Below are 24,708 nucleotides of genomic sequence, written 5' to 3' on the forward strand. Positions count from 1 at the left end.
CAAACTCTGGCAAGCGGGCTTAACGAAATTCGTTAAGCCCGCGATGCCGGAGTTCACGGCCGCGGCATGCTAGCCCCAACCGGGGACCAGAATCGGTTCCCGGTCGGGGGGGCGGAGGCTGGCGTCAAACCCGCCCGTTTTTTACGCCAGCCTCACGATTTCTCCCGGTTTGGGAGAATCTCGCCTCAGAGAATCCAGCCCCCTGTCTCAGTGATGATGGTGGTTACGGGAGAAATGTTGGCCAGGACAGGGCACAGTGGAAAACTCTCCCATTATTGTTTGAAATGGTGCCCTGAGATTACGCTCACCTTGAGAGGGGAGAGGGAAACTTGGTAATTTGAAAGTCGACATCTTTGACAGTGCAGCACTCCTTCAATATTGCACTGCCTTGTCAACCTGGACTATTACTCAAACCACAACTAGGCTATCATAGAAATTGGGGATATCGCTTCATGCTTAAGATCACCACTCAGTCTGCTTTCCACATTCGCATAAAATTGCTGTGTATTCTTTTGACAATGTTATTAAGCTTTTTGTGTGATACTGAGCCACGCCAATGGTGAGCTTTTTTAAAATTCATTTACTGGATGTGGGTGTCGCTAGGGCTAGGCCAACATTTATTGCCCATCTCTAGTTGCCCTTGAGAGGGTAGCGGTGAGCTGCCGTTTTGAACCGCTGTGGGCTCTAAGGGATAGGTACACAATCTGTGTTGTTAGGAAGGGGTGTTGAGGATTTTGATCCAGCAACAGTGAAGGAACAGATATGTATTTCCATGTTAGGATGGTGAGTGACTTCGAAGGGAACCTTCAGGTGGTAGGGTTCCCATATATCTGCTCTCCTTGTCCTTCCAGATGATAGTGGTCATGGGTTTGGAAGGTGTTGTCTAATGAACCTTGGTGAGTTCCTGCAGTGCATCTTGCAGATGGTACACACAGCTGCCACTGTGCGTCATTGGTGGAGGGAGAGAACGTCTGTGGATGGAGAGTCAATCAAACTGGTTGCTTTGATGGTGCCGAGCTCCTTGAGTGTTGTTGGAGCTGCATTCATCCAAACAAGTGGAGACTATTCCATCACACTCCTGACTTGTGTCTTGTAGATGGTGGGCAGGCTTTGGGGAGTCAGGAGGTGAGTTAATCACCACAGGGTTCCCTGCCTCTGATTCCAAGCGAAAAACCTGAGCAAGAGTAAAGATGCTGCAAATGGTGCAAGTAGTCTCTGTTTTGTTCCTTCATACAGCACAGAATCTGTGATTATTATACTGCTACTAAATGTTGAGAATCTGTGATTATTATACTGCTACTAAATGTTGCAGACATCTCCAATAAGAAACAAGAAAAATGCTGAATATACTCAGATCTAGCAACATCTGGAGAGAGAGAAACAGAATTAACATTTTAAGTCGGTGACTATTCATCAGAACTGGAAGAAGTTAGAGATGGAACAGAGTTTAAGCAAGTGCAGAGCAGAGAAAGGATAATGGAAGAAAAAGCTAAACGAGAATCTGTCATACGATGGAAGGCAGGAGATAATAAAGGAAATGATGGTGATGCTGTAAGAAAACAGGAGTTTGTTCTGATGAAACGTCAACTCTGTTTCTCTCAGATGCTGCCTGACCAGATGAGTATTTCCAGCACTTTCTCGTTTTACTTCAGATTTTCAGCACCTGCGGTATTTTGCTTTTGCAAAAGGAGATGGTAAAGGGACAAGTCTAGAGGAGGTGTAAATGAGAATGGCAGAATCCTCGCCCACATGCCGCTGTTCAAAACCACGGGGGCTGAGATCATGACCTGAAATTGTTGAACTCAATGTTGAGTCCGGAAGATTGTAAAGTGTCAACTCAAGAGGAACTGTTCCTTGAGTTTACATCAAACTTCATGGAAATGTTCAGGTGTTCCCCAAAGTGGTTACCCAAGCTGGGCTTATTTTTATCAGAGTGAAGGGGATCGCATTGCAATCAGTGATTCCACGCAGTTCTGTTGCAAGTACAGGTAATGCACTATTTCTCCCCGATGGGGTTCTGGGCAGTGAGAAGGTGAAAGGACCGGTGTTGTATCCCATTGTTCTTACATGGAATGATGCCAGAGGAAAGGGAGGGGTTGCCAGGGGTGACTGAGGAGTGGACTAGGAAGCTGTGGAGAGAGCAGTTCCTTCTGAATGCTGAAAGTGAAAGATGCAAATGGTGGTAGCATCACACTGGAGGTGGCAGAGATGGTGGTGAATGGTCTGTTATCTGGGGAGGCTGGTGGGAGAGAGAAACAAGTTAACGTTTCAAGTCTGTACGGATCCAAACATTTATCTCTCCACAGATGCTGCCAGACCTGCTGAGTGTTTCTGGCATTTTCTGTTTTTATTTCAGATTTCCGGCATCCACAGTATTTAGCTTTTAGTTTGGTGACCAAATCTGTCCCATGGCCTTGCTTATCTTTGTGATCAAATCCCTCTGTGTCTCGCTCCTTTCTAACTGCATGAAAGAAAGATGTGGGACTGTGTCTTTCCCTTCTCCTCTGAACTCCACCCCCCCCCCCGTCGCCCCGCCCTCCTGTCCACCAGCCTCCCCACCGCCCCCCCACCACCGCCCCAATCTCACCATCTCCTCTCTTTGTTCTTCCAGGGTTTGATGGAGATTTGGTCGGATGACAGCTGGAACTGTTGTTATCACTGGTGGAATACTAGCAACAGTAATACTGCTGTGTATCATAGGCGTGCTCTGTTACTGTCGACTCCAGGTAAGTTCCGAAATATCACAAGTCAGCTTTAACTGAGGGGGGTGGACAGAATGGTGAGTGAACCTATGGGAAGATTCTGATTGACAGCAGAACTCGGTGGTGCGTCTGCTTTGAAGCGAAAGTAGACGTTTGTGATTCATTGAGTAAGCAAGCAGTGGCCAAATGCCTGCCATACCGTGAAGGAAGAATCAATAATTACATTTCTGTAGCCGAAGGATGTCCTCAAGACACTTAGAACCAATGAAGTACTCTTTGAAGTGTTGTCATTGTTACAATGCGGGGAATGCTGCTGTTAGCTTATGGGCAGCAATCTCCCACAAACAGCAATAAGATAAATGGCCATTGTTTTATAATGGTGTTGGTTGAGGAATAAATGTTGGCCTGGACTTGAGAAAAAATTCCCCAACTCTTCAAAGTGGTGCCTACCTGAAATCAAATCAAATGAAAATCTGGTACCATTTCCACTGGCTGGGATGGGATGGGGGGGGGGGGGGGGGGGTTCTAGAACCAGGGGCACAGTCTCAGAATTGGGGGCAGGCCAGTTTGGAGATGAGGAGGAATTTCTTCATTCGGAGAGTGGTGAACCTTTGGAGTTCTTTACCACTGAGGCTTGTGGAAGTACAATCATTGAGCATGTTCAAGACAGAATCCGATAGATTTCTGAATACTAATGATCCCAAGGGATTTGGGGATAGCATGAGCAATTGATGGATGATCAACCATGATCTAGTTCAGGCATGTCTCACTTATCACGTACACACACACTCACACTCCCCTCATTATCACACACACACACACACACACACACTCCTCCCTCTCACACACACTCCCCCTTCTTTCACAGACACTAACCCACACTCTCCCCTCTTTCACACCCACATTCCCCTCTCACACACATACACACGCTTCCCTTTCGCACATTCCACTGTCACACTCTTCTCAGCTCACTTTGATTGTCTCATTCTTAGCGTGCATTCAATCTGTTTGTACCTGTGCTAACCTTAGTGGATTGAGCCTGTATGGATGTTGCTTAAATGGATTAGTATTTCACACGTATACACTCTGTGGTAGTCACCACAGATGTATATATTGCATATAGAGGATGTTGTTATAGGAGCTTTACGGTAATGTGTGCGGCCTCGCGACCCTTAAGGTCGACCCACCTTCCCTTTTTGCAAACCTAACCCCGGATTGAAAACCCGTTGCCACCAGGAGCAGACGGTACAGTGCCCAGGACCGGACCTTAATCAGGTCTGAAGTCCAGCGGCTGCTTCGGGAAGGCATCATCGAAGCCAGCAACAGCCCCGAGAGAGCCCGAGGGGTAATGGCCAAAACTGGGGAGAAAAATAGGATGGTCGTTGACTACAGTCAGACCATCAATCGGTACACGCAGCTCGACGCGTACTCCCTCCCACGCATATCTGATATTGTCAATCAGATTGCACAGTACCGGGTCTTCTCGACAGTAGACCTGAAATCTGCCTACCACCAGCTCCCCATCCGTAAGGCAGACCGCCCATACACTGCGTTCGAAGCAGACGCTCGCCTTTACCAATTTCTTCGGGTTCCCTTTGGCGTCACCAACGGGATCTCGGTCTTCCAATGAGAGATGGACCGAATGATTGACCGGTATGGACTGCGGGCCTATTTCCCGTACCTGGACAATGTCACCATCTGCAGCCACGATCAGCAGGACCAAGACGCCAACCTTGCCAAATTTCTCCACACCGCCACTCTCCTCAGCCTCACATATAACAAGGCGAAGTGTGTCTTCAGCACGAACCGCTTAGCCATCCTCGGCTATGTGGTCCAGAATGGAGTTCTGGGCTCCGACCCCGATCGCATGCAGCCCCCTCATGGAACTCCCCTCCCCCACTGCCCCAAGGCCCTCAAACGATGTCTGGGGTTCTTTTCGTATTACGCCCAGTGGGTCCCAAACTATGCGGACAAGGCCCGCCCACTCATCCAATCCATCGTTTTCCCACTGACGGCCGAGGCTCACCAGGCCTTCAACCGTTTCAAGGCCGACATCGCCAAGGCCGTGATGCACGCGGTCAACGAGACGTTACCATTCCAAGTGGAGAGCGATGCATCAGACGTCGCTCAGGCCGCCACCCTTAACCAGGCAAGCAGGCCCGTGGCATTGTTTTCCCGCACCCTCCATGCCTCCGAAATTCGGCACTCCTCCGTCGAGAAAGAGGCCCAAGCTATCGTTGAAGCTGTGCGGCATTGGAGGCATTACCTGGCCGGCAGGAGATTCACTCTCCTCACTGACCAACGGTCGGTCGCCTTCATGTTTAACAACACACAGCGTGATAAAATATTGAGGTGGAGGAGCGAGCTCTCCACCTACAACTATGAGATTCTGTATCACCCCGGTAAGCTCAACGAGCCCCCCCCCGATGCCCTACCCCGAGGTACATGTGCCAGCGTACAAGTGGACCAACTCCGGACTCTGCACGACAATCTCTGTCACCCAGGGGTCACCCGTTTTTACCATTTCATCAAGGCCCCGCAATCTGCCCTACTCCATCGAGGAAGTCAGGGCTATCACCAGAGACTGCCAAGTCTGCGCGGAGTGTAAACCGCACTTCTACCGCCAGACTGTGTGCGCCTGGTGAAGGCCTCCCGCCCCTTTGAACGCCTCAGCATGGACTTCAAAGGGCCCCTTCTCTCCACCGACCACAGCACGTACTTTCTCAATGTGGTTGATGAATATTCCCGATTCCCCTTTGCCGTCCCAAGCCCCGACATGACGTCTGCCGCCATCATCAAAGCCCTCAACACAATCTTTGCCCTGTTCGGTTTCCCCGCCTACGTCCACGGTGACCAGGGATCCTCATTCATGAGCGATAGGCTGCACCAGTACCTGCTCAACAGGGACATTGCCTCGAGCAGGACGACCAGCTACAACCCCAGGGGAAACGGGCAGGTGGAGAGGGAGATCGGGACTATCTGGAGGGCCATCCAGCTGGCCCTACAGTCCAGGAATCGGGAGGCGCTGGCAGGAGGTCCTCCCCGACGCACTTCACTCCATTCGGTCGCTCCTGTGCACCGCGACTAACGGAAACCCCCATGAACGTTTCTTTGCCTTACCCAGGAAGTCCACCTCCGGGGTTTCGCACCCAACGTGGCTGGCAGCTCCAGGACCCGTTCTCCTCCGTAAACACGTTCGACTCCACAAGGCGGACCCGTTGGTTGAGAGGGTACAGCTACTTCATGCCAACCCACAGTACGCTTACGTAGCGTACCACGACGGCCACCAAGACACAGTGTCCCTCAGGAACCTGGCACCAGCTGGTTCCCCACACACACCCCCTCTGGCCCGGCACCACCCTCCCTTCCCCCGGCACACCCCACCGTAGCCCCCACTCCTGGACACTCCGCCCTTCCCTTGCCCACACCCGGGGATGAAGAGGATTTTGACACGCTCCCTGAGTCAACAAAGACCAAGCCACCGCTGGACTCGCCACCAGCACTACGGCGCTCTCTATAACAGATTAAGGCACCGGACTGCCTGAATTTGTAAATAAATTTGTCTGTACTTTTAAAACACAATTTCCTGTATATAGTTCTCTACCACACTCGCTGAACTCATTTTTTAACGGGGGTGAATGTGGTAGTCACCACTGATGTATATATTGTATATAGAGGATGTTGTTATAGGTGCTTTACGGTAAGGCCCCTGTACTACAGGTACAGGGGTAGATCCCTGACTGCTGGCTCCACCCAGTAGGCGGAGTATAAATATGTGTGCTCCCCATACAGCAGCCATTTCATCAGCTGCTGTCGGAGGCCACACATCTCAGTGTAATTCACTCCCCTCTCTCACATACACTCACTCACTCTCCCTTCCCTCACGCACACACTCACTCTCTCATGCACACTCACTCACTCTCTCATCCACACACTCACTCGCTCTCCACTCTCTCACGCACACACTCACTCATTCCCTCCCTCATGTACACACTCACTCACTCCCTCATCCACACACTCAGTCTCCCCTCTCTCACTCACACACTCACTCTCCCCTCTCTCACACATACACTCACTCATTCTCCACACTCACACACTCACTCATGTCTCCTCTCTCATGCACACACTCAATCACTCTCCACCCTCTCATGCACACACACTCACACTCCCCTCTCTCACACACTCACTCGCTCTCCCCTCTCTCACATTCACACTCACTCACTCTCCCCTCTCTCACACACACACTCACTCACTCTCCCCTCTCTCACACACACTCACTCACTCACACTCCCCTCTCTCACACACTCACTCACTCTCCCTCTCTCACATTCACACTCACTCACTCTCCACTTCACACACACTTACTCTCCCCTCACTCACATTCACTCACTCTCCCCTCTCTCACGCGCACACTCACTCACTCTCCCCTCTCTCACACACACACTCACTCTCCCCTCTCTCACACACTCACTCACTCACTCTCCCCTCTCTCACACACTCACTCACTCACTCTCCCCTCTCTCACACACTCACTCACTCACTCTCCCCTCTCTCACACACACACTCACTCACTCTCCCCTCTCTCACACACTCACTCACTCTCCCCTCTCTCACACACTCACTCACTCTCCCCTCTCTCACACACTCACTCACTCTCCCCTCTCTCACACACACACTCACTCACTCACTCTCCCCTCTCTCACACACTCACTCACTCTCCCCTCTCTCACACACACTCACTCTCCCCTCACTCACACTCACTCACTCTCCCCTCTCTCACATTCACACTCACTCACTCTCCCCTCTCTCACACACTCACTCACTCTCCCCCTCACTCACACACTCACTCACTCTCCCCTCACTCACACACACACTCACTCACTCTCCCCTCACTCACACACTCACTCACTCTCCCTCACACACTCACACTCACTCACTCTCCCCTCTCTCACACACACACTCACTCACTCTCCCCTCTCTCTCTCACACACTCACTCACTCTCCCCTCACTCACACACTCACTCACTCTCCCCTCACTCACACACTCACTCACTCTCCCCCTCTCTCTCACACTCACTCACTCTCCCCTCACTCACACACTCACTCACTCTCCCCTCTCTCTCTCACACACTCACTCACTCTCCCCTCACTCACTCTCCCCTCTCTCTCACACTCACTCACTCTCCCCTCTCTCACACACTCACTCACTCTCCCCTCACTCACACACACACTCTCTCCCCCTCACTCCCACACTCACTCACTCTCCCCTCTCTCTCACACTCACTCACTCTCCCCTCACTCACACTCACTCACTCTCCCTCCCTCACGCTCACACACACTCACTCTCCCCTCTCTCACACACTCACTCACTCTCCCCTCACTCACACACTCACTCACTCTCCCCTCTCTCTCACACTCACTCACTCTCCCCTCTCTCACATTCACACTCACTCACTCTCCCCTCACTCACACACTCCCTCACTCTCCCCTCTCTCTCACACTCACTCACTCTCCCCTCTCTCACATTCACACTCACTCACTCTCCCCTCTCTCACACACTCACTTAATCTCACCTCTGTCATGCACACACTCACACACTTTCCACTCTCTCAGGCACACACTTACTCTCCCCTCGCTCACACACACTCACTCTCCCCTCTCTCACGCACACACTCACTCACTCTCCCCTCTTTCACACACTCACTCACTCTCCCCTCTCTCTCACACTCACTCACTCTCCCCTCACTCACACACTCACTCACTCTCCCCTCACTCACACACTCACTCTCTCTCCCCTCACTCACGCACTCACTCACTCTCCCCTCTCTCTCACACTCACTCACTCTCCCCTCACTCACACTCACTCACTCTCCCCTCCCTCACGCTCACACACACTCACTCTCCCCTCTCTCACACACACACTCACTCACTCTCCCCTCACTCACACACTCACTCACTCTCCCCTCTCTCTCACACTCACTCACTCTCCCCTCTCTCACATTCACACTCATTCACTCTCCCCTCACTCACACACTCACTCACTCTCCCCTCTCTCTCACACTCACTCACTCTCCCCTCTCTCACATTCACACTCACTCACTCTCCCCTCTCTCACACACTCACTTACTCTCACCTCTGTCATGCACACACTCACACACTTTCCACTCTCTCAGGCACACACTTACTCTCCCCTCGCTCACACACACTCACTCTCCCCTCTCTCACGCACACACTCACTCACTCTCCCCTCTTTCAGACGCTCACTCACTCTCCCCTCTCTCACACACTCACTCACTCTCCCCTCTCTCACTCACACTCACTCACTCTCCCCTCTCTCACTCACACTCACTCACTCACTCACTCTTCCCTGTCTCACGCACACACTCACTCACTCACATTCCACTTTCTCAGGCACACACTCACTCTCCCCTCTCTCACACGCACACGCTCACTCACTCACTCTCCCCTCTCTCACACGCACACACACTCACTCTCCCCTCTCTCACACGCACACACACTCACTCTCCCCTCTCTCACGCGCACACTCACTCACTATCCCCTCTCTCACACGCACACACTCACTCACTCACTCTCCCCTCTCTCACGCGCACACTCACTCACTATCCCCTCTCTCACACGCACACACAAACTCACTCATTCTCCCCTCTCTCACACGCACACTCACTCACTCTCCCCTCTCTCACACGCACACTCACTCACTCTCCCCTCTCTCACACGCACACTCACTCACTCTCCCCTCTCTCACGCGCACACTCATTCACTCTCCCCTCTCTCACACGCACACTCACTCACTCTCCCCTCTCTCACGCGCACACTCACTCACTATCCCCTCTCTCACATGCATACACTCACTCACTCACTCACTCTCCTCTCTCTCACGCGCACACTCACTCACTATCCCCTCTCTCACACGCACACACACATTCACTCACTCTCCCCTCTCTCACACGCACACTCACTCACTCTCCCCTCTCTCACACGCACACTCACTCACTCTCCCCTCTCTCACGCGCACACTCACTCACTCTCCCCTCTCTCACACGCACACTCACTCACTCTCCCCTCTCTCACACACACACTCACTCACATTCCACTCTCTCACGCGCACACTCATTCACTCTCCCCTCGCTCACGCACACACAAAATTGTGTTCGGCGATTGGGCAGAGAATGGGCTCCAACGCCGAAATTGGGGCTGACGCCGGTCAACCATGCTCCAACCCTTACGAAATTGCATCATCGAGATGCGCACCACGCACAGTAGCAGTGCTGTTGGCGCCTCATCAGCTGGCCTGTCAGCGATGCTCCTCCCCCGATGGGCCAAGTTCCCGATGGCGTGGGACGTGTGTGGTCACACAATCCGTGAATCCGGCGTGGTGGCTGTGGGCTGTGTCCAGCGCCTCAACACTCGGCCGGGATCCATGCTGCTGGCTGGGGGCCTTGTGCAAGGGCAGGGGGGATTGGTGGGAAGTGGCCAGGGGGTGGGCTATGGGGTCGCGGCTGGAGGATTGGGTCTGCGCACGGCCGGCGCCATGTCGCACGACGTGACCACTGCAGGTCGTCGGCCATGCGCATGCACGGCCCAGGTCTGATCCACTCTCCAGCCATTTTGAGCATGGGAGGTGGGGGGGGGGGGGGGGTTCAGTCGCCATCAGCGCTAGCCCCTGTCCGGTACCGGTATCGGTGAGGGGTGCGCACTGACCTTTTTCACATGAACCTCCCGCAGATTCTTTGTTCAAGCCGGCACTTAGCCGCAGGCACGGAGAATTCAGCCCATGTCTGGGCACCTTAAAACAACAAAGCTTTTGAAGAATATAAGCAAAGTAAGAACAAACTCAAGTGGGAAATTAGAAGGGCTTAAAGAGGCCATGAAATGTAATTGGCAAGCAGGGTCAAGGAAAATACCGAGGCCTTTTATTCATGTATAAGGAGCACAAGGGTATCAAATGAAAGAGTACGCCCACTCAAGGACAAAGGAGGGAAATTATGCGTGGAGTCAGAAGAAGTGGGTGAGATCCTCAATGAGTACTTAATAAGACCATAAGACATAGGAGCAGAATTAGGCCATTCAGCCCCTCGAGTCTGCTCCGCCATTCAATCATGGCTGATATGTTTCTCATCCCCATTCTCCTGCCTTCTCCCTGTAACCCCTGATTCCCTTATCAATCAACACTGCCTTCTTCCAGATCATTAATGTATATTGCAAAAAGGTGTGGTCCCAACACCGACCCCTGAGGCACACCACTAGTCACCGGCTGCCATCCTAAAAAGGGCCCTTTATTCCCACTCTCTGCCTTCTGCCAGTCAGCCAATCCTCTATCCATGCCAAGATCTTACCTTTAATACCAGGAGCTCTTGACTTATTTAACAGCCTCCTATACGGCCCTTATCAAAGGCCTTCTGGAAATCTGAATAGCTCACATCCACTGGTTCTCCTTTGTCTAACTTCCTTGTTATGTCCTCAAAGAATTCTAACAGATTTGTCAGACATGACCTCCCCTTGATGAAGCCATGCTGGCTCAGTCCTATTTTCTCATGCACTTCCAGGTACTCCACAATCTCATCTTTAATAATGGACTCTAAAATCTTACCAATGACCAAAGTCAGGCTAGCCAGCCTATAATTTCTATCTTCTGCCTCCCTTCCTTCTTAAACAGAGGTGTTACATTAGCCATTCCTCTGGGACCCTCACTGGCTCCTGATTACTTTGCATTGGTATTAACCAAAGAGAGGGACATGACGGATGTTGAGGTTAGGGATGGGTGTGTGAATACTTTAGGACATGTCAACATAATGAAGGAGAAAGTGTTGGATAGCTTAAAATGCATTATGGTAGATAAGATCCCTGGGCCGGATGGGATATATTCCAGGTTACTGTGGGAGGCAAGAGAGGAAATTGCTGGGGCCTTAATAGGTATCTTTGCATCATCTTTGACCACAGACGAGATTCCAGCAGACTGGAGAATAGCCAATGGTGTCCCTTTGTTTAAGAAGGGAAGCAGGGATAATCAAGGTAACTGTAGGCCACTGAGCCTGATGTCAGTGGTGGGGAAGCTGTTGGAGAAGATGCTGAGAGACAGGATGTATTCACATTTGGAAGCGAATGGACTTGGTTAGTGGTAGGCAACATGGTCTTGTGCGGGGAAGGTCATGTCTTACCAATTTAATAGTTTTTTTGAGGAGGTGACAAAATTAATTGATGAGGGCAAGGCTGTGGATGTTGTCTACATGGAATTTAGTAAGGCGTTTGACAAGGTCCCTCATGACAGACTGGTACAAAAGATAAAGACGTATGGGATTCAGGGTGTGCTAGCTGAATGGATAAAGAACTGGCTTGGCAACAGGAGACAGAGAGTAACAGTGGAAGATAGTTTTTCAGAATGGAGATCTGTAACTAATGGTGTTCCACATGGATCAGTGCTGGGACCACTGTTGTTTGTAATATATATAAATGATCTGGAGGAAATGTAGATGGTCTGATTCGCAAGTTTGCAGCTGACACTAAGATAGGTGGAGTTGCAGATAGTGAAGGGACTGTCAGAGAATACAACAGCAGAATATAGATAGATGGAGAGTTGGGCAGAAAAATGGCAGATGGAGTTCAATCCAGACAAGTGCGAGGTAGTGCATTTTGGAAGATCAAATTCAGGTGTACATTATACAGTAAATGGCAGAACCCTTAGAAGCATTGACATACAGAGGGATCTGAGTGTTCAGGTGGAAATGCAAGTGGTTACGGTAGTTAAGAAGGCACATGGTACGCTTGCCTTCATCGGCCGGGGCATTGGATGCAAGAGTTAGCAGGTCATGTTATATTTGTATAAACCTTTAGTTTATACAACCCTCACACACACACACACTCTCCCTTCTCTCACACATACAATCACACTCTCCCCCCTCACACACTCGGCTCAGACACACACTCACTCTCCCCTCACACACACACACATACTTCCCTCTCTCACATACACATACTCCCCCCTCTCACACAATCACACTCTCCCCCATCACACACTCTGCTCAGACACACACTCACTCTCCCCTCACACACACATACACATACTCCCCTCTTTCACAAACAAACCTCACTCTGCCACCTCACACACTCTCCTCACACACACGCTCTCACTCTCTCGTCTCACACTCGCTCTCCCTTTTCTCACACTCACTCTCACTTCTCTCACACTCACTTCTCTCCCCCTCGCAATCACACTCTCCTCCTCACACACACTCTGCCTCCATCACACACGCACACACTCCACCCTCTCTCACACACACTCACACTCTCCCCACTGTTACGAACAGTTCATGTTGTAACTAGACAGGGAGGTCCCAGAATGGAACCAAACCCTGGCTCAATAGGCCATAACTTTGACCTTTTTTGGCTAACATATGAAGGAACGGAAACCCAGGACCACTGCTACTAATTGTTTTTAATACCAAAAAAGGAAACAGTTATTAAACATGAAAAGTCAGATTATTATACAATACTCTTTTACTCCCCTCTTATTTTAACAATCACACACAGATTTTAAGATTGACATGGATTACAAAGTGCATCTTAAACTACAATGGTCTCATTAACATGCAAGGTGACTGTGGTAAGACACACCCCTCTCTGAAACCAAGTGAATGTCTGTGGATTTCTCCTCAAACCCCCTCCCCCCAGATGATTCTTATACCGTGAGCCCCCTTGTCTCACTGAACTCTGGCTTCCACACGAGTGATTTCAAATTCTGTATTCAAAATTATACTTTCTGCTGCTTCCGTCAAGGTTCCACTTCCAGGTTTTATACCTTTCCCTTCAGATTTCCTTTATCTTAAAGGCTTTTACGCAAACTCCAAGGCCCAACCACCAATTTCCACAATTATTTCAAATAATGTCTCCCCAAACTGTAGTAATTTCTCACAAATCTTGGCAATACTGCAGTTATCTTTCTGGCCTCTCACAGCCCAGTGCTTTCCAACTCACTGTGTCTTCACTGAACAGTAACTGTTCTAGTTTCCAGTTTACTCTGTTCCATCAACTCCAGATTTCTGGGAAATTTCTCTTCATTTCACTCGCTTAACCAGCCGGACTTTAGATTTCTGGCATCTGTTCTCTTAATCATTGCTCCATAGTATGGCTTTTCTTCTGGCAAGGCCAAGAGAACTGTTCCTTCTTTAGCCTTCTAAATCCAACTGCTTCAGGTAGAGCTTTGAGAACTGCCTTCTCACTCACTCCCTATCTCCAACTGCAATCAGATTAGCTAAATAACAATTAAAAGTTTCTCTTCTTACAAGACCCAAGTTGCTCAGCAGTCGTTGCTGGATTATTTATTCTTCACACCATAGCCCTCTCTAAGCACAGTGGAATTACAGTTGGAATTTGAAACAAACCCCACACATACAAACACTTTTGTCCAGAATGGACCTAATTGTGGATTTTACCCTTCCAGGCACATAAACATTAAACTAAACCCATTTAAAACTACACCTTATTTCTAATATTTACCAAAACAAATATAAATCCTTAAAACTACCTTTGTTTCACTTCACTCTTCCCCCCCCCCCCCCCCCCCCCCTTTTGACCCCATCCAGTGTATCTCCTTTGGGAACTACCACATCCTATTTTTCAATGATTAGGAATCAGGGGCTGGATTCTCCAATCCTGCATCTATGTCCGCAGGATCCGTCTGGTCTTACGACCAGAAAGTTGGCGCTGACCCCGCGCCGATCCTCCTTCCGGTGGGGGGCTAGCAGCCACACAGAGTAAAACCCCCGGCTTTACCCGCGGATACAGCCGGAGAATGGCCCAGTCCGTGAATGCGCATGCGTATGGCAGAGGCCTGCGGCAGCCACGGAGTGCAACATGGCACCAGTCGCACCCGGAACCAGCCTGCCATAAACTGCCGCCCTGTGACCAGCCTCACCAGCCCCGGGCCACCCCCCACCAGTGCCCCCATCCCCCGCTGAAGCCCCCCCTGCCAACGGAACTCCCTCCCCAACTCAGTCCGCAGCTGTCACGCGACGTCCCAGAACAGTGTGAGCACACGTGTCCCATGCCGGCGGGGACTCGGCCCATCGGGGGCGGAGCATCAGGGGAGGGCCTCAGGTGACATCCTGAGGTCGTTCACACGACGTGCCGCGTACTCCACAAGTACTCATTTTTTGAGGGGGGGCGGAGCTTCGCAAAGCAGCACTGATTGTGGCGGAAACGGGGATTCTCTGGCCGATCGTCGAACACAATTTCGGCGTCGGCGATCGGAGAATCCTGCCCATAATCTCTTCATCTGAAAATCAGTGAAGCTGAACATTTACACACTTATGCTCACTCTCACAATCATTCCATTTCAATGCAATGTAGAGCCCTCTATCACACACACTCACACTCTCCCCTATCTCACGCACACAATGGTAGACCCTGCTCCCCTCCCTTGCTCTGGGGCTCCCCTCCTCCCTTGCTCCGGGATCCGCCCTCCCCCCTCACTCTTGGGCCACCCCCCCCCCCTTGCTCTGGGGTCCCCCCCCTCCACTCCCCCTAGCATCTGGGCCCTCGCCCCTTGCTCCAGAACCCTCCCCCTTTCACCGGGGCGCCCCTCCCTGTCGCTCCTCGCTCCAGGGCCTGCCATCCCCCTCACTCCAGTATCCCCCTCACTCAGTTGAATGTCCAACAAGTATGGCAGGCTGAGTCCTTGGTGGTGTTGGGGCTGAAATGGAGCCTGTGGACTACAAATTGGACAAGCTTGATCAAGTTGAATGGGGGAGTAGGCTTGAGGGGCTTAATGGCCTATGCCTGCTTCTATGTTCCTAGTGTGATGGGGTATTTTACGCCTCTTGAGAGGAGGGACAGAACCTCAGTTTAACATCTCATCCATATTACAGCGCTTTCTGACAGTGCAGCACTCCCATCAAATTGCATTGGGAGTGAGTGTCAGTTTACATTATATTCGCAAGACCCTGACGTGTGATTGAACCCACAACTTTCAGGTACAGAGGTGGAAGTCTTACTGCCTAAGCAGCAACTGACCCTGTACCTGTGTGGTAGAGGAGCAATCCGAATGAGCTGGATTTAAGCCTTGCTCCCAGTGATAAAAGGACAGTGCGCCAAGCCATAGCTCTACTTCCAACACCACAACAGCAACTTACATTTATATAGTGGCATCGATGAGGCTTTTCCCAGGAATGTTATCAGATAACATTGGGCATTGGGTCTCCTATGGAGGGAGATCTTGGAGGTCATGTGAAGCCGCAGGACATTACAGAGATAGGGAGGGTGGAGCGAGGTCATGGAGAGAATTGAAAACAAGGTATAGAATTGAGGCATTGCTGGACTGGGAGTCGGCAGGCGAACAGAGGGGGTGATGGGCGAGCAGGATTTGGTGCGAGTTCAGATGTGTCCAGCAGAACTTTGGATGAGCTCAGGTTGACGGAAGGTGCAAAGTGGCGTGCCAGACAGGGGAATGCTGGGAGTTGTCAAAGGGAACTGTTTATTGCTGGTTACTTTTAAGTTCTGCCTCCATTTTCTTTCTTTCTCTTTGTGCCCTCCCAGTATTATTGCTGCAAGAAGGATGAATCAGACGATGAGGAGGAAGGTTCGGATTTGCCCGTCCACCCGCACTTTCCTTGCAACTCATGCAGCGCGCACGTTGTGGATGGATTGGTCGCACAGCTGGCTCCTCCGATGGAGCCCAGCCGGACAGTTGCGAGGAGCTCGTGCCCCAGCTGCTCTCCCTTTTACATCCAGACCGCCGATGAGATGCGCAATGGAGGTGAGCGCATCACGCACACTCCTGCCCGCTACAAAGAGCCAGGGCTGCCCATCGAGATGCCTTCACTGCAAGGCTTCCCGCTGAGCCAGCAGAACACCATGCGGGAAGCGCCTACGGGCATCAGGGCTATTAGTACTGAGGTGTGAACTGTGGACCGGGGAGCGATGGGAGGTGGACAAAGGGAGACGAGTTATTTTTTCTCTATTGAGGGGAGGAAAAAGAGAGTTTGCAAAAAAAAAAAACATATGGCCTTGAACAACAGGTTCGAATAAAGGAAATTCACCCCTTTCTAATCTCATCAATGAAGGACAGCGTTCGTCCAGCAAGAACACGGCGAGGGCTTTATTTAGGCCCAGCCTTGCTCAGAGGTTTCTCCCTGGGTGACAGCGTGGACAAAGGTTAAAACCAGTCCCGCTGTACCTCATTTGGGAAAGTTCATTTGTGTTTTTACAAACTTCCCACAGAACATTTAACTGCAAAGCAAGCAGGGGTGGCTCCTCTTTTTATTTCCAAATGTAAGGTTTAAAGTCAAATTTTCTGAACTGGGCTGGAATCTAAGCATCAAAGAGCAAAAAGTGTAATTTCACCGTTTTGTTTGCTATTGCTTCAACCCCTTGATTTTTTTCACACCAAATCATTGCGTCGTGTCCCCAATACATTGTTAGGTTGGTTGCATTCTGCATCAGCTCGTGCATTTGTTCTGTGTCTAGTCTCTAACTTCATGTTTATTTTAAAAATCCCCTCACTGCACCTCCAGAATCACCAGATATTGTTTCAATTCCACCTCATCCACTCACATCTCGGAAAATGGCCTTGGCCATGGTCAGGAGGAGGAAGAGAGCTTGAGTTCCTGGACGATGCTGTGAGCAGCACGGGTTATTGTGGTTTTCTTTTATTAAATATTTGACTTTATTAGATACAGCTCCTGGGGATAAAGGGATCAAGATATGGGAGGAAGGCGAGATCAGGGTATTGAACTGGATGATGAACCATAATCATAACATTCACCTGAGGAAGGAGCAGTGCTCCGAAAGCTAGTGTTTGAGATAAACATGTTGGACTTTAACCTGGTGTTGTAAGACTTCTTACTGTGCTCACCCAGTCCAACGCCGGCATCTCCACATCATAATCATAATGAATGGCAGAGCAGGCTCGAAAGGCCTGCTTCCTGCTTCTATTTTTTTATATACACTTCTTTTAACCCATTTGTTACTTCGTTTTTTTAGTTTTAAATACCCAATTCATTTTTTTTCCAATTAAGGGGAAATTTAGAGTGGCCCATCCACCTACCCTGCACCTCTTTGGGTCATGGGGGTAAGACCCATGCAGACATAGGGAGAATGTGCAAACTCTTCACGGATTGAACCCGGATCCTCCGCAGCGTGAGGCAGCAGTGCTAACCACTGCACCACCGTGCTGCCCTTTTTCTTACTTAGGTCCCAAACAATTGGCGATGTGGTGGAGTTGTGGGGGGAGGGGGGGAAGAATCTGTTTGACCAGGTGGGATGGTTGGAGATGGAATATCATTGTGGTGAAAGCTCCAGTAATATATCCAGTTGACAGCCCAAGTGGAGAGAGAAAGGGGGCTTGGGGGAGAGTGCGGGCGGGGGGGACGGGGGGTGACAGACAATTGCTATGGGGAGATATACAGGTACAGAGTACATCTGGAATTCTGTATACAGTTTTGATCTCCTTATTTAAGAAAGGATATAAATATATCAGAAACAGTCCAGAGAAGATTCACTCGACTGATACATGTGATGGCGGTTATCCTATGAGGAAAGGTTGGACGGTTTGGGTCTGTATCTATTGGAGCTGAAAAGGAAGAGCTGATCTTATTGAAGCATGTTAGATTCTGAAGGGACTTGACAGGATGGATGCTAAATTGATGTTTCCCTTTGTGGGAGAGACTAGGACTCGGGTACACAGGTTAAAAATAAGGGGCCTCCCATTTAAGACGGCGATTCTGAGAATTTGCTTTTCTCAGAGGATTGTGATTCTCTGGAATTCTCTTTTCCAGAGAGGAGAGGAGGCGGGGCCATTGACTATTTTTACAGCAATGCTGGATAGATTCTTGACTAACAAGGGAATCAAAGGTTATCTGGGTGGGCAGGAATGTGGAGCCGGGGCTATGAATAGATCAGCCATGATCTTGTTGAGTGGTGGAGCAGGCTCAAGGGACAAAATGGCCGCCTCCTGTTCCTAACTTGTATGTTTGTATGTACATGATCAGGCATGGCTCTGATGGCTGCCGACTTTCAGCCGGCCTACTTCACTCTTACAGCCTGGGCACCTATAGATCTGCTCCCCAGCGAGAGTCAGCACCTACTGAAAGAGCACCATTGAATGGGATGTTGGGGATTGGATAAAGCCTAGTGTTGCCAGCATGAGAAGCACAAATGGTAATCAAGCCTGGGAGGAAAGAATCATTTGTCAGCTTAAAAGTTGTTGGGTTTAAGTTTAGTGTTTGAGTGTCCATGGGGATGAAGAAAGTTTGCAAAACCATCTGGCTTTGGAGAATCGGTTCCACGAAAGGAAATTCACTCCTTTCCAATCTCAGTCAATGGGAGAGATTTTCTGTCTTGAACGTGGTAGTCAATATGTTTGATGCTCAGGAACTTTCTTCCTCTTTCCTACCATGACAGGTGTAACCCTACAATTAGTTACTGCCTTCTCACTTCTAACAAAAAACAAACTTTGAAAAGCATGGCCTAAATTAATGACACTGGTCTGACCATTGGCTGGTCTGGTCGACACAATACTGGCGCTCACAGCATCAATGTAAATTGTGCACTTCCTGATTCATTCAGCCTCCCACCTTCTTGTGCTTACATTCCATCCCTGGTCAACCTCAGTATTTCTCAAAGTGTAAGTGTTATGTTTCTCTCCAAGTGCCGAACGGTTTTTAACATTAATGGAATAGTGTTTGCACATCGCGAAGCAGGCAAGAATAACAGCCGGCTGTGAAGCTGGGTGCATTTGCTGGTGCTGCAGTCGAGATGGTTTTCAACAACACTAGGGAAACATCCAGTATTGGCATCACAAAGACACTCATGAACTCAGTATTTCACTTCGAGAAACATCTGCTTCATGAATATTTTTCTATGGATATGCCAGTGTCCTCAGTGCTTCCCAGAGCCTGTGAGAAGTATGTGTATGTGTGTCTCTGCAGCAGATCACCCGTTAGAGAGAATCACCTCCTTGTGTAGTTGATCTGCTGTTTCAGGCAGAGAGTGACATTGAAGTCTTGTCATGTTGTCTTTTCACCTGAGCAGCCAGTGTTTAAACCTAGCCTCAGCTATTAGCCTGCACATCTCCTCGGGTCCATGACAGAAAGGATCCTAAACAGATACAAGTTGGCACAGTCCCATCCCCATCCTTAGCCCTTGCTGATAATTCTGCACAAATTGGCAAGTTATGGCCAAGAGAGATCGCAATGGTGGGAATCGGAAAAGTCATATCAGTGTGTTTGGGGAAGGGAAGACTCACGCATGCATGGTTAAAGACATTGGTGGAGATTTAAAACTGTTTCATCCCAAGCTGTACCACAGCCGGGAGCAATTGAAGATGAAATGTACTCAAGGGTGGACATCTACAAATCCCCAGCAATCTCATCATGATTAGCATCAGATCTGATGTTGCAGCGAAATCAACACTGATTAAGTAATAACTTCCACCTATCAGCAGCATGCTGAGCAGTAACTGGACTTCAATATGAGCAAAGGAAGCTATTGGCAACAGCAGAGGATTGTCACGATGGTGTAAAAACTTAGAAAACCAACACTTTCATTATGGATTTCTGGGATTGCACACGGTTGAAGTGTTCCTCTTCGATCCTCATCATTTCATGAGATGTTGCCTCTGATGGTGACCAGAGTCTTGTTACATGATCATCCAACACCAATTTGTAATGATCAATCCATGATCACTTCCCATGTGTATGTGCAAGAATCCGATGATGTACTGGAGTTGGATTGTGACTCAATTGTGCAGTATGATCTCCTGTTGTCTTTGAAGGCATTCAAAAAACACTTGGGAGGACTCTTTCATGGTCACGTGTGCCAGATGATTAAATGTTAAGTTCAAAAGAAATTCCTACTTTTGACAACATCTACACATAACAGTGTGTTGGCACCAGCTGGTCAGACGATTGGGCCTTGATGGTCAAAGAGACAATGCTGACACCACTCTCCCTCACCTCAGCTCTGAAGAATAACTACCTGGGCATGTTACCAGTGAACTGCCACTGTTCATTTGCAAGTTAAGTCACCGGCGAGGGGATAAAACTACTGTGGTACCTCTCCTGTGCCAACCTCCCCTCACTCTCATTGCCCGAGGCCCCTTTTGTATCGGACTTTACATTCTCGGTTTTGTTTGACAATTTGTATGTGTGCTCTCCACCTCCCAAACAAATTGCTGTTCTTGTATTCCCCCCTACCATCCCCACTCACTCCAAGATTTACGTAATTCCCTAATTTTTAGTCACCCATCCGGCCTCTGTTCCTCGAACTAGCTCGCTTTCTCTGACCTACCTCTCTCCCTTCTCAGCCACTTTCCTCTCTGCCACACAAATGCACTGGCCCACAGTAACTCATGTCAACAGGCCAATATTCCATGGAATTGACCCCTCCAGCTACAGGCCCCAAAGACATATCAAACCCAACAACATCTGATGAATGGGATTCCCCATCCCACCAGCCCCATTTTCCGGTGCAGCGCGCCCCCGCAGGCAGTGGGATTCTCCATTCCCACAGCCAGCTAATGGGGTTTCCCATTTTGGGCCACCCCACACCATGGGGAAACGTACTGTGTGGGAGCACTGCCAGCGAGGCAGAGGGTTCCGTCAACGGAGAATCCCACAGCTGAGCTCTGAGGAATTGGGAGGTGGGTGATAGAGGATCTACCGGATCTGATTTTACAGAATGTTTCTCGTGTAAGCTTGCAACATGGGCATGTGTGAGGCACAGTGGTTCCAGATTATTTTATGTGAGAATGAACACCCTCAGTTGTATGCACAGCAGTCTGTTCACGGCCCTCAAAGCACACTCCGTTGATTAACAGGATTTTATCAACCAGAAACCCTTTCGGCATGCAGGGTAGTTAACAACATCCAACAGAGGGGACGTGAGATGTGACTGGCAGTTAGAGAATTTCCGATGTCAGTTCTTCTCTGACAGGCCCTCGCAAATCTTAAACACCCATCAACTCGAATGACAAGAACAGCAGATGGGTGGGAACATCGCCGCCTGCAAATTCCCCTCCAAGTCACATACCATGCTGACATGGAACTAAATTGCTGCCGATCCTTCACCGTTGTTTGGTCAAAATCCTGGAACTACCTCCCTACCTGCACTGTGGGTGTGCCTGCACCACATGCACTTGCAGCTGTTCAAGAAGACAGCTCACCACCACCTTCTCGAGGGCAATTAGGGATGGGCAATAAATGCTGGTCTAGCCAGTGATATCCACATTCCAAGAATTAATCTTTTTTTAAAAAGATGCGTGGCATTTTATATCCTTGTTCCCCATGAGCAGCTTATATTCTGCAGTTTGGTTTGAATTTAGTGATGGTAATGTCAGTTGTGTATCCTGAAGTTCTGAAGCATGAACATTATCACCAGCTTAATGGGAAGGTTTAAGTGGTGGGGAAGTGCTGCAGGTGAAGCCACTGTCGTCCAACATTTTACAGGGATGGATGGTCATAGGCTGCAATGCTCTCACTGACACTCCCCCCAACCTATACTGTGCTCCTTCTGCCAGCCTTACTGCTGCTTAGGTGGTCTCAGAGTCTCCAGGAATTAACCCTCGATAGTTCACGATTGTTGCCTGCAAACGCTGGAGTGAAACCATCAGGACATTAAGAACCTGGCATTGGTTTTTTAAAATTTTCTTTGAACACTTCAACACGTTGTGTGTAAAGATGCACTGGAGGTGAGGGAAAAAAGCAGTTTAAAATAGAGAATCATCCATAAAGGTGAGAAAGACTTTGTTCACTTCACTCAGTTGGATGAGCGAAGCTGGTGCTCTGCGAGGAGATTGAACCAGTGGAGGCGGGGCAGCGGGCGATGGGAGGTCATATGATGACCAGGAACATGTCTCAACAGAATTGGCAAACCTGTTTCTGCATTCACCTGAAGAAGGAGCCGTGCTCCGAAAGCTCGTGTTTGAAACAAACCTGTTGGACTTTAACCTGGTGTTGTAAGACTTCTTACTGTGCTCACCCCAGTCCAACGCCGGCATCTCCACATCATGGCTGCATGGAAGTGGAAGAGCTGCACAGGGAGCTCACTGTCGTCCCCGTACAGGAAAATCAACCCCTGGGGCATCACACTACTGCAGAGTCCCAGGGCTGCATTGATATTGGGCAGGCCACAGGGAGCGTTTCCAAAGCCTTTTGCTCTCAACCCTTGCCCCCCCCCCCCCCCCCCCACCCCACCTCCACCACCCCTATGCACCTGGAATACAGTCAGAGCCTTATATTAGTACCAGCGCTATCTCCACAGTTGGAGGTCAATTTATAATCCACATGGTAGCTGCATAGTTACCTCCATTTCTCGGTGATAAAAGGGTCGGGGCTCTGGAATATGTCATTTGAGACCGAAGAAGATGTCAGTGGGTACCATTTCTCCGGGATTGCCCCGAAATCTCCAGAAATTCGATATTAATCTCCAGAATACTGCAGCAAATCCAACCCAGAAGAAACATCACAAGGGCATTCATAAATATAGCTCAAGGGGCTGGTTTAGCTATTCAGCTAAATCGCTGGCTTTTAAAGCAGACCAAGCAGGCCAGCAGCACGGTTCGATTCCCGTACCAGCCTCCCCGGACAGGCGCTGTAATGTGGCGACTAGGGGCTTTTCACAGTAACTTCATTGAAGCCTACTCGTGACAATAAGCGATTTTCATTTTCAAATATGGCCTTCTGTTCCGATTATCTCTCTTCATTGTTGGAAAAAGTAATGGAGATAAATAAATAGGCAGTTTAACGCAGGGTAACAAAGGGCTGAAATTTAACATAAAAAACAGGTGGGTTTGGATTGACTATAGGAAGTAAGTCTGAAGTCTAAAAAATATGTTTTCTGACCCATTTCTTATCTGAACTGGAACCAGGTGACAAGTCCATTCTAAGGAGATGGGTTGGAACTTTAAATATGCTAATGAGGTTGTGAGCTTGTCAATGTTAACTGTCAGCCCAAACTTTGAGAAATTCAGCAGCTTCCGTGAGGCGCGGATTTTGTGGACACTGTAGGACGTTTTTTATACCGACCTCCTGTAGCAAGGTGCCTGACTGAGAAACATTCAGAATCAGGCACCGCCACGCCTCCCCGAACAGTGACTTTCACATCCCCCGCCCCCATCCCCTCCCCAAGGCCCCAGGCTTCACCTCCCATCCTTGATCCCTGCTCACCCCTGGGGCACTGCAACTCCAAAGTCTCCCATTGCCAAACAAAGGTCAGCAGAGGAACAGGCCCTACAGCCATCCAAGCCTGCGCCAACCATGCTGCCCGTCTGAACTAAAAACCCCTATCTTTCCAGGGACCATATCCCTTTTATTCACATCCTACTCATGTATTGTTAAGACGCCCATTAAAAGTCCTATCATATCTGCTTCCACTAACTCCCTCGGCAGCGGGTTCCAGACTCCCATCACCCTCTGTGTAAAAAACGTGCCTCGTGCAGCTCCTTTAAACCTTGCCCCTCGCACCTTAAACCCATGCCCCCCCCCCCCCCCCCCCCCCCCCGAGTAATTGCCTCTTCCACCCTGGGAGAAAGCTTCTGACTATCCACTCTGTCCATGCCCCTCATAAACTTGTAGACTTCTATCAGTTTCCCCCTCAATCTCCGTCGTTCCAGTGAGAACAAACCAAGTTTCTCCAACCTCTCCTGGTAAATCTTTTCTGGACTCTCTCCAAAGCCTCCACATCTTTCTGGCAGTGTGGCGACCAGAATTGAACACTATATTTCAAGTGCGGCCGAACTAAGGTTCTATAAAGCTTGCCAATTTTTAAACTCAGTGCCCCAGCCGATGAAGGCAAGCATGCCGTGTGCCTTCTTGACTACCTTCTCCACCTGTGTTGACACTTTCGTACACCAAGATCCCTCTGCCTATCAATACTCTTAATAGTCTGCCATTCATTATGTATTTCCCATCTGCTTTAGACCTTGCAATACCTCATATTTGTCCGGATTAAACTTCATCTGCCATCTCTCCGCCCGAGCCTCCAACCGGCTGTA

The 24,708-nt window shown here is 49.6% G+C and overlaps 1 protein-coding gene across 6 annotated transcripts in view; it reads left to right on the plus strand.

Moving 5' to 3' along the window:
* Positions 1-17,525, plus strand: part of LOC119964910 (protein FAM163A-like) — a 237,678-nt gene extending 220,153 nt beyond the window's left edge. For all 6 annotated transcript variants that reach the window (XM_038795015.1, XM_038795013.1, XM_038795017.1 and 3 more), the window contains 2 exons: positions 2,612-2,726; positions 16,254-17,525. In XM_038795015.1, the coding sequence (XP_038650943.1) occupies positions 2,634-2,726; positions 16,254-16,619 (459 nt within the window). In that variant the 5' untranslated portion in view covers positions 2,612-2,633 and the 3' untranslated portion in view covers positions 16,620-17,525. The remainder of the gene's footprint in view (positions 1-2,611; positions 2,727-16,253) is intronic.
* The last annotated feature ends 7,183 nt before the right edge of the window (positions 17,526-24,708 follow it).

This window comes from Scyliorhinus canicula, chromosome 4 (genome assembly GCF_902713615.1).
Source record: "Scyliorhinus canicula chromosome 4, sScyCan1.1, whole genome shotgun sequence".
NCBI lineage: Eukaryota > Metazoa > Chordata > Chondrichthyes > Carcharhiniformes > Scyliorhinidae > Scyliorhinus > Scyliorhinus canicula.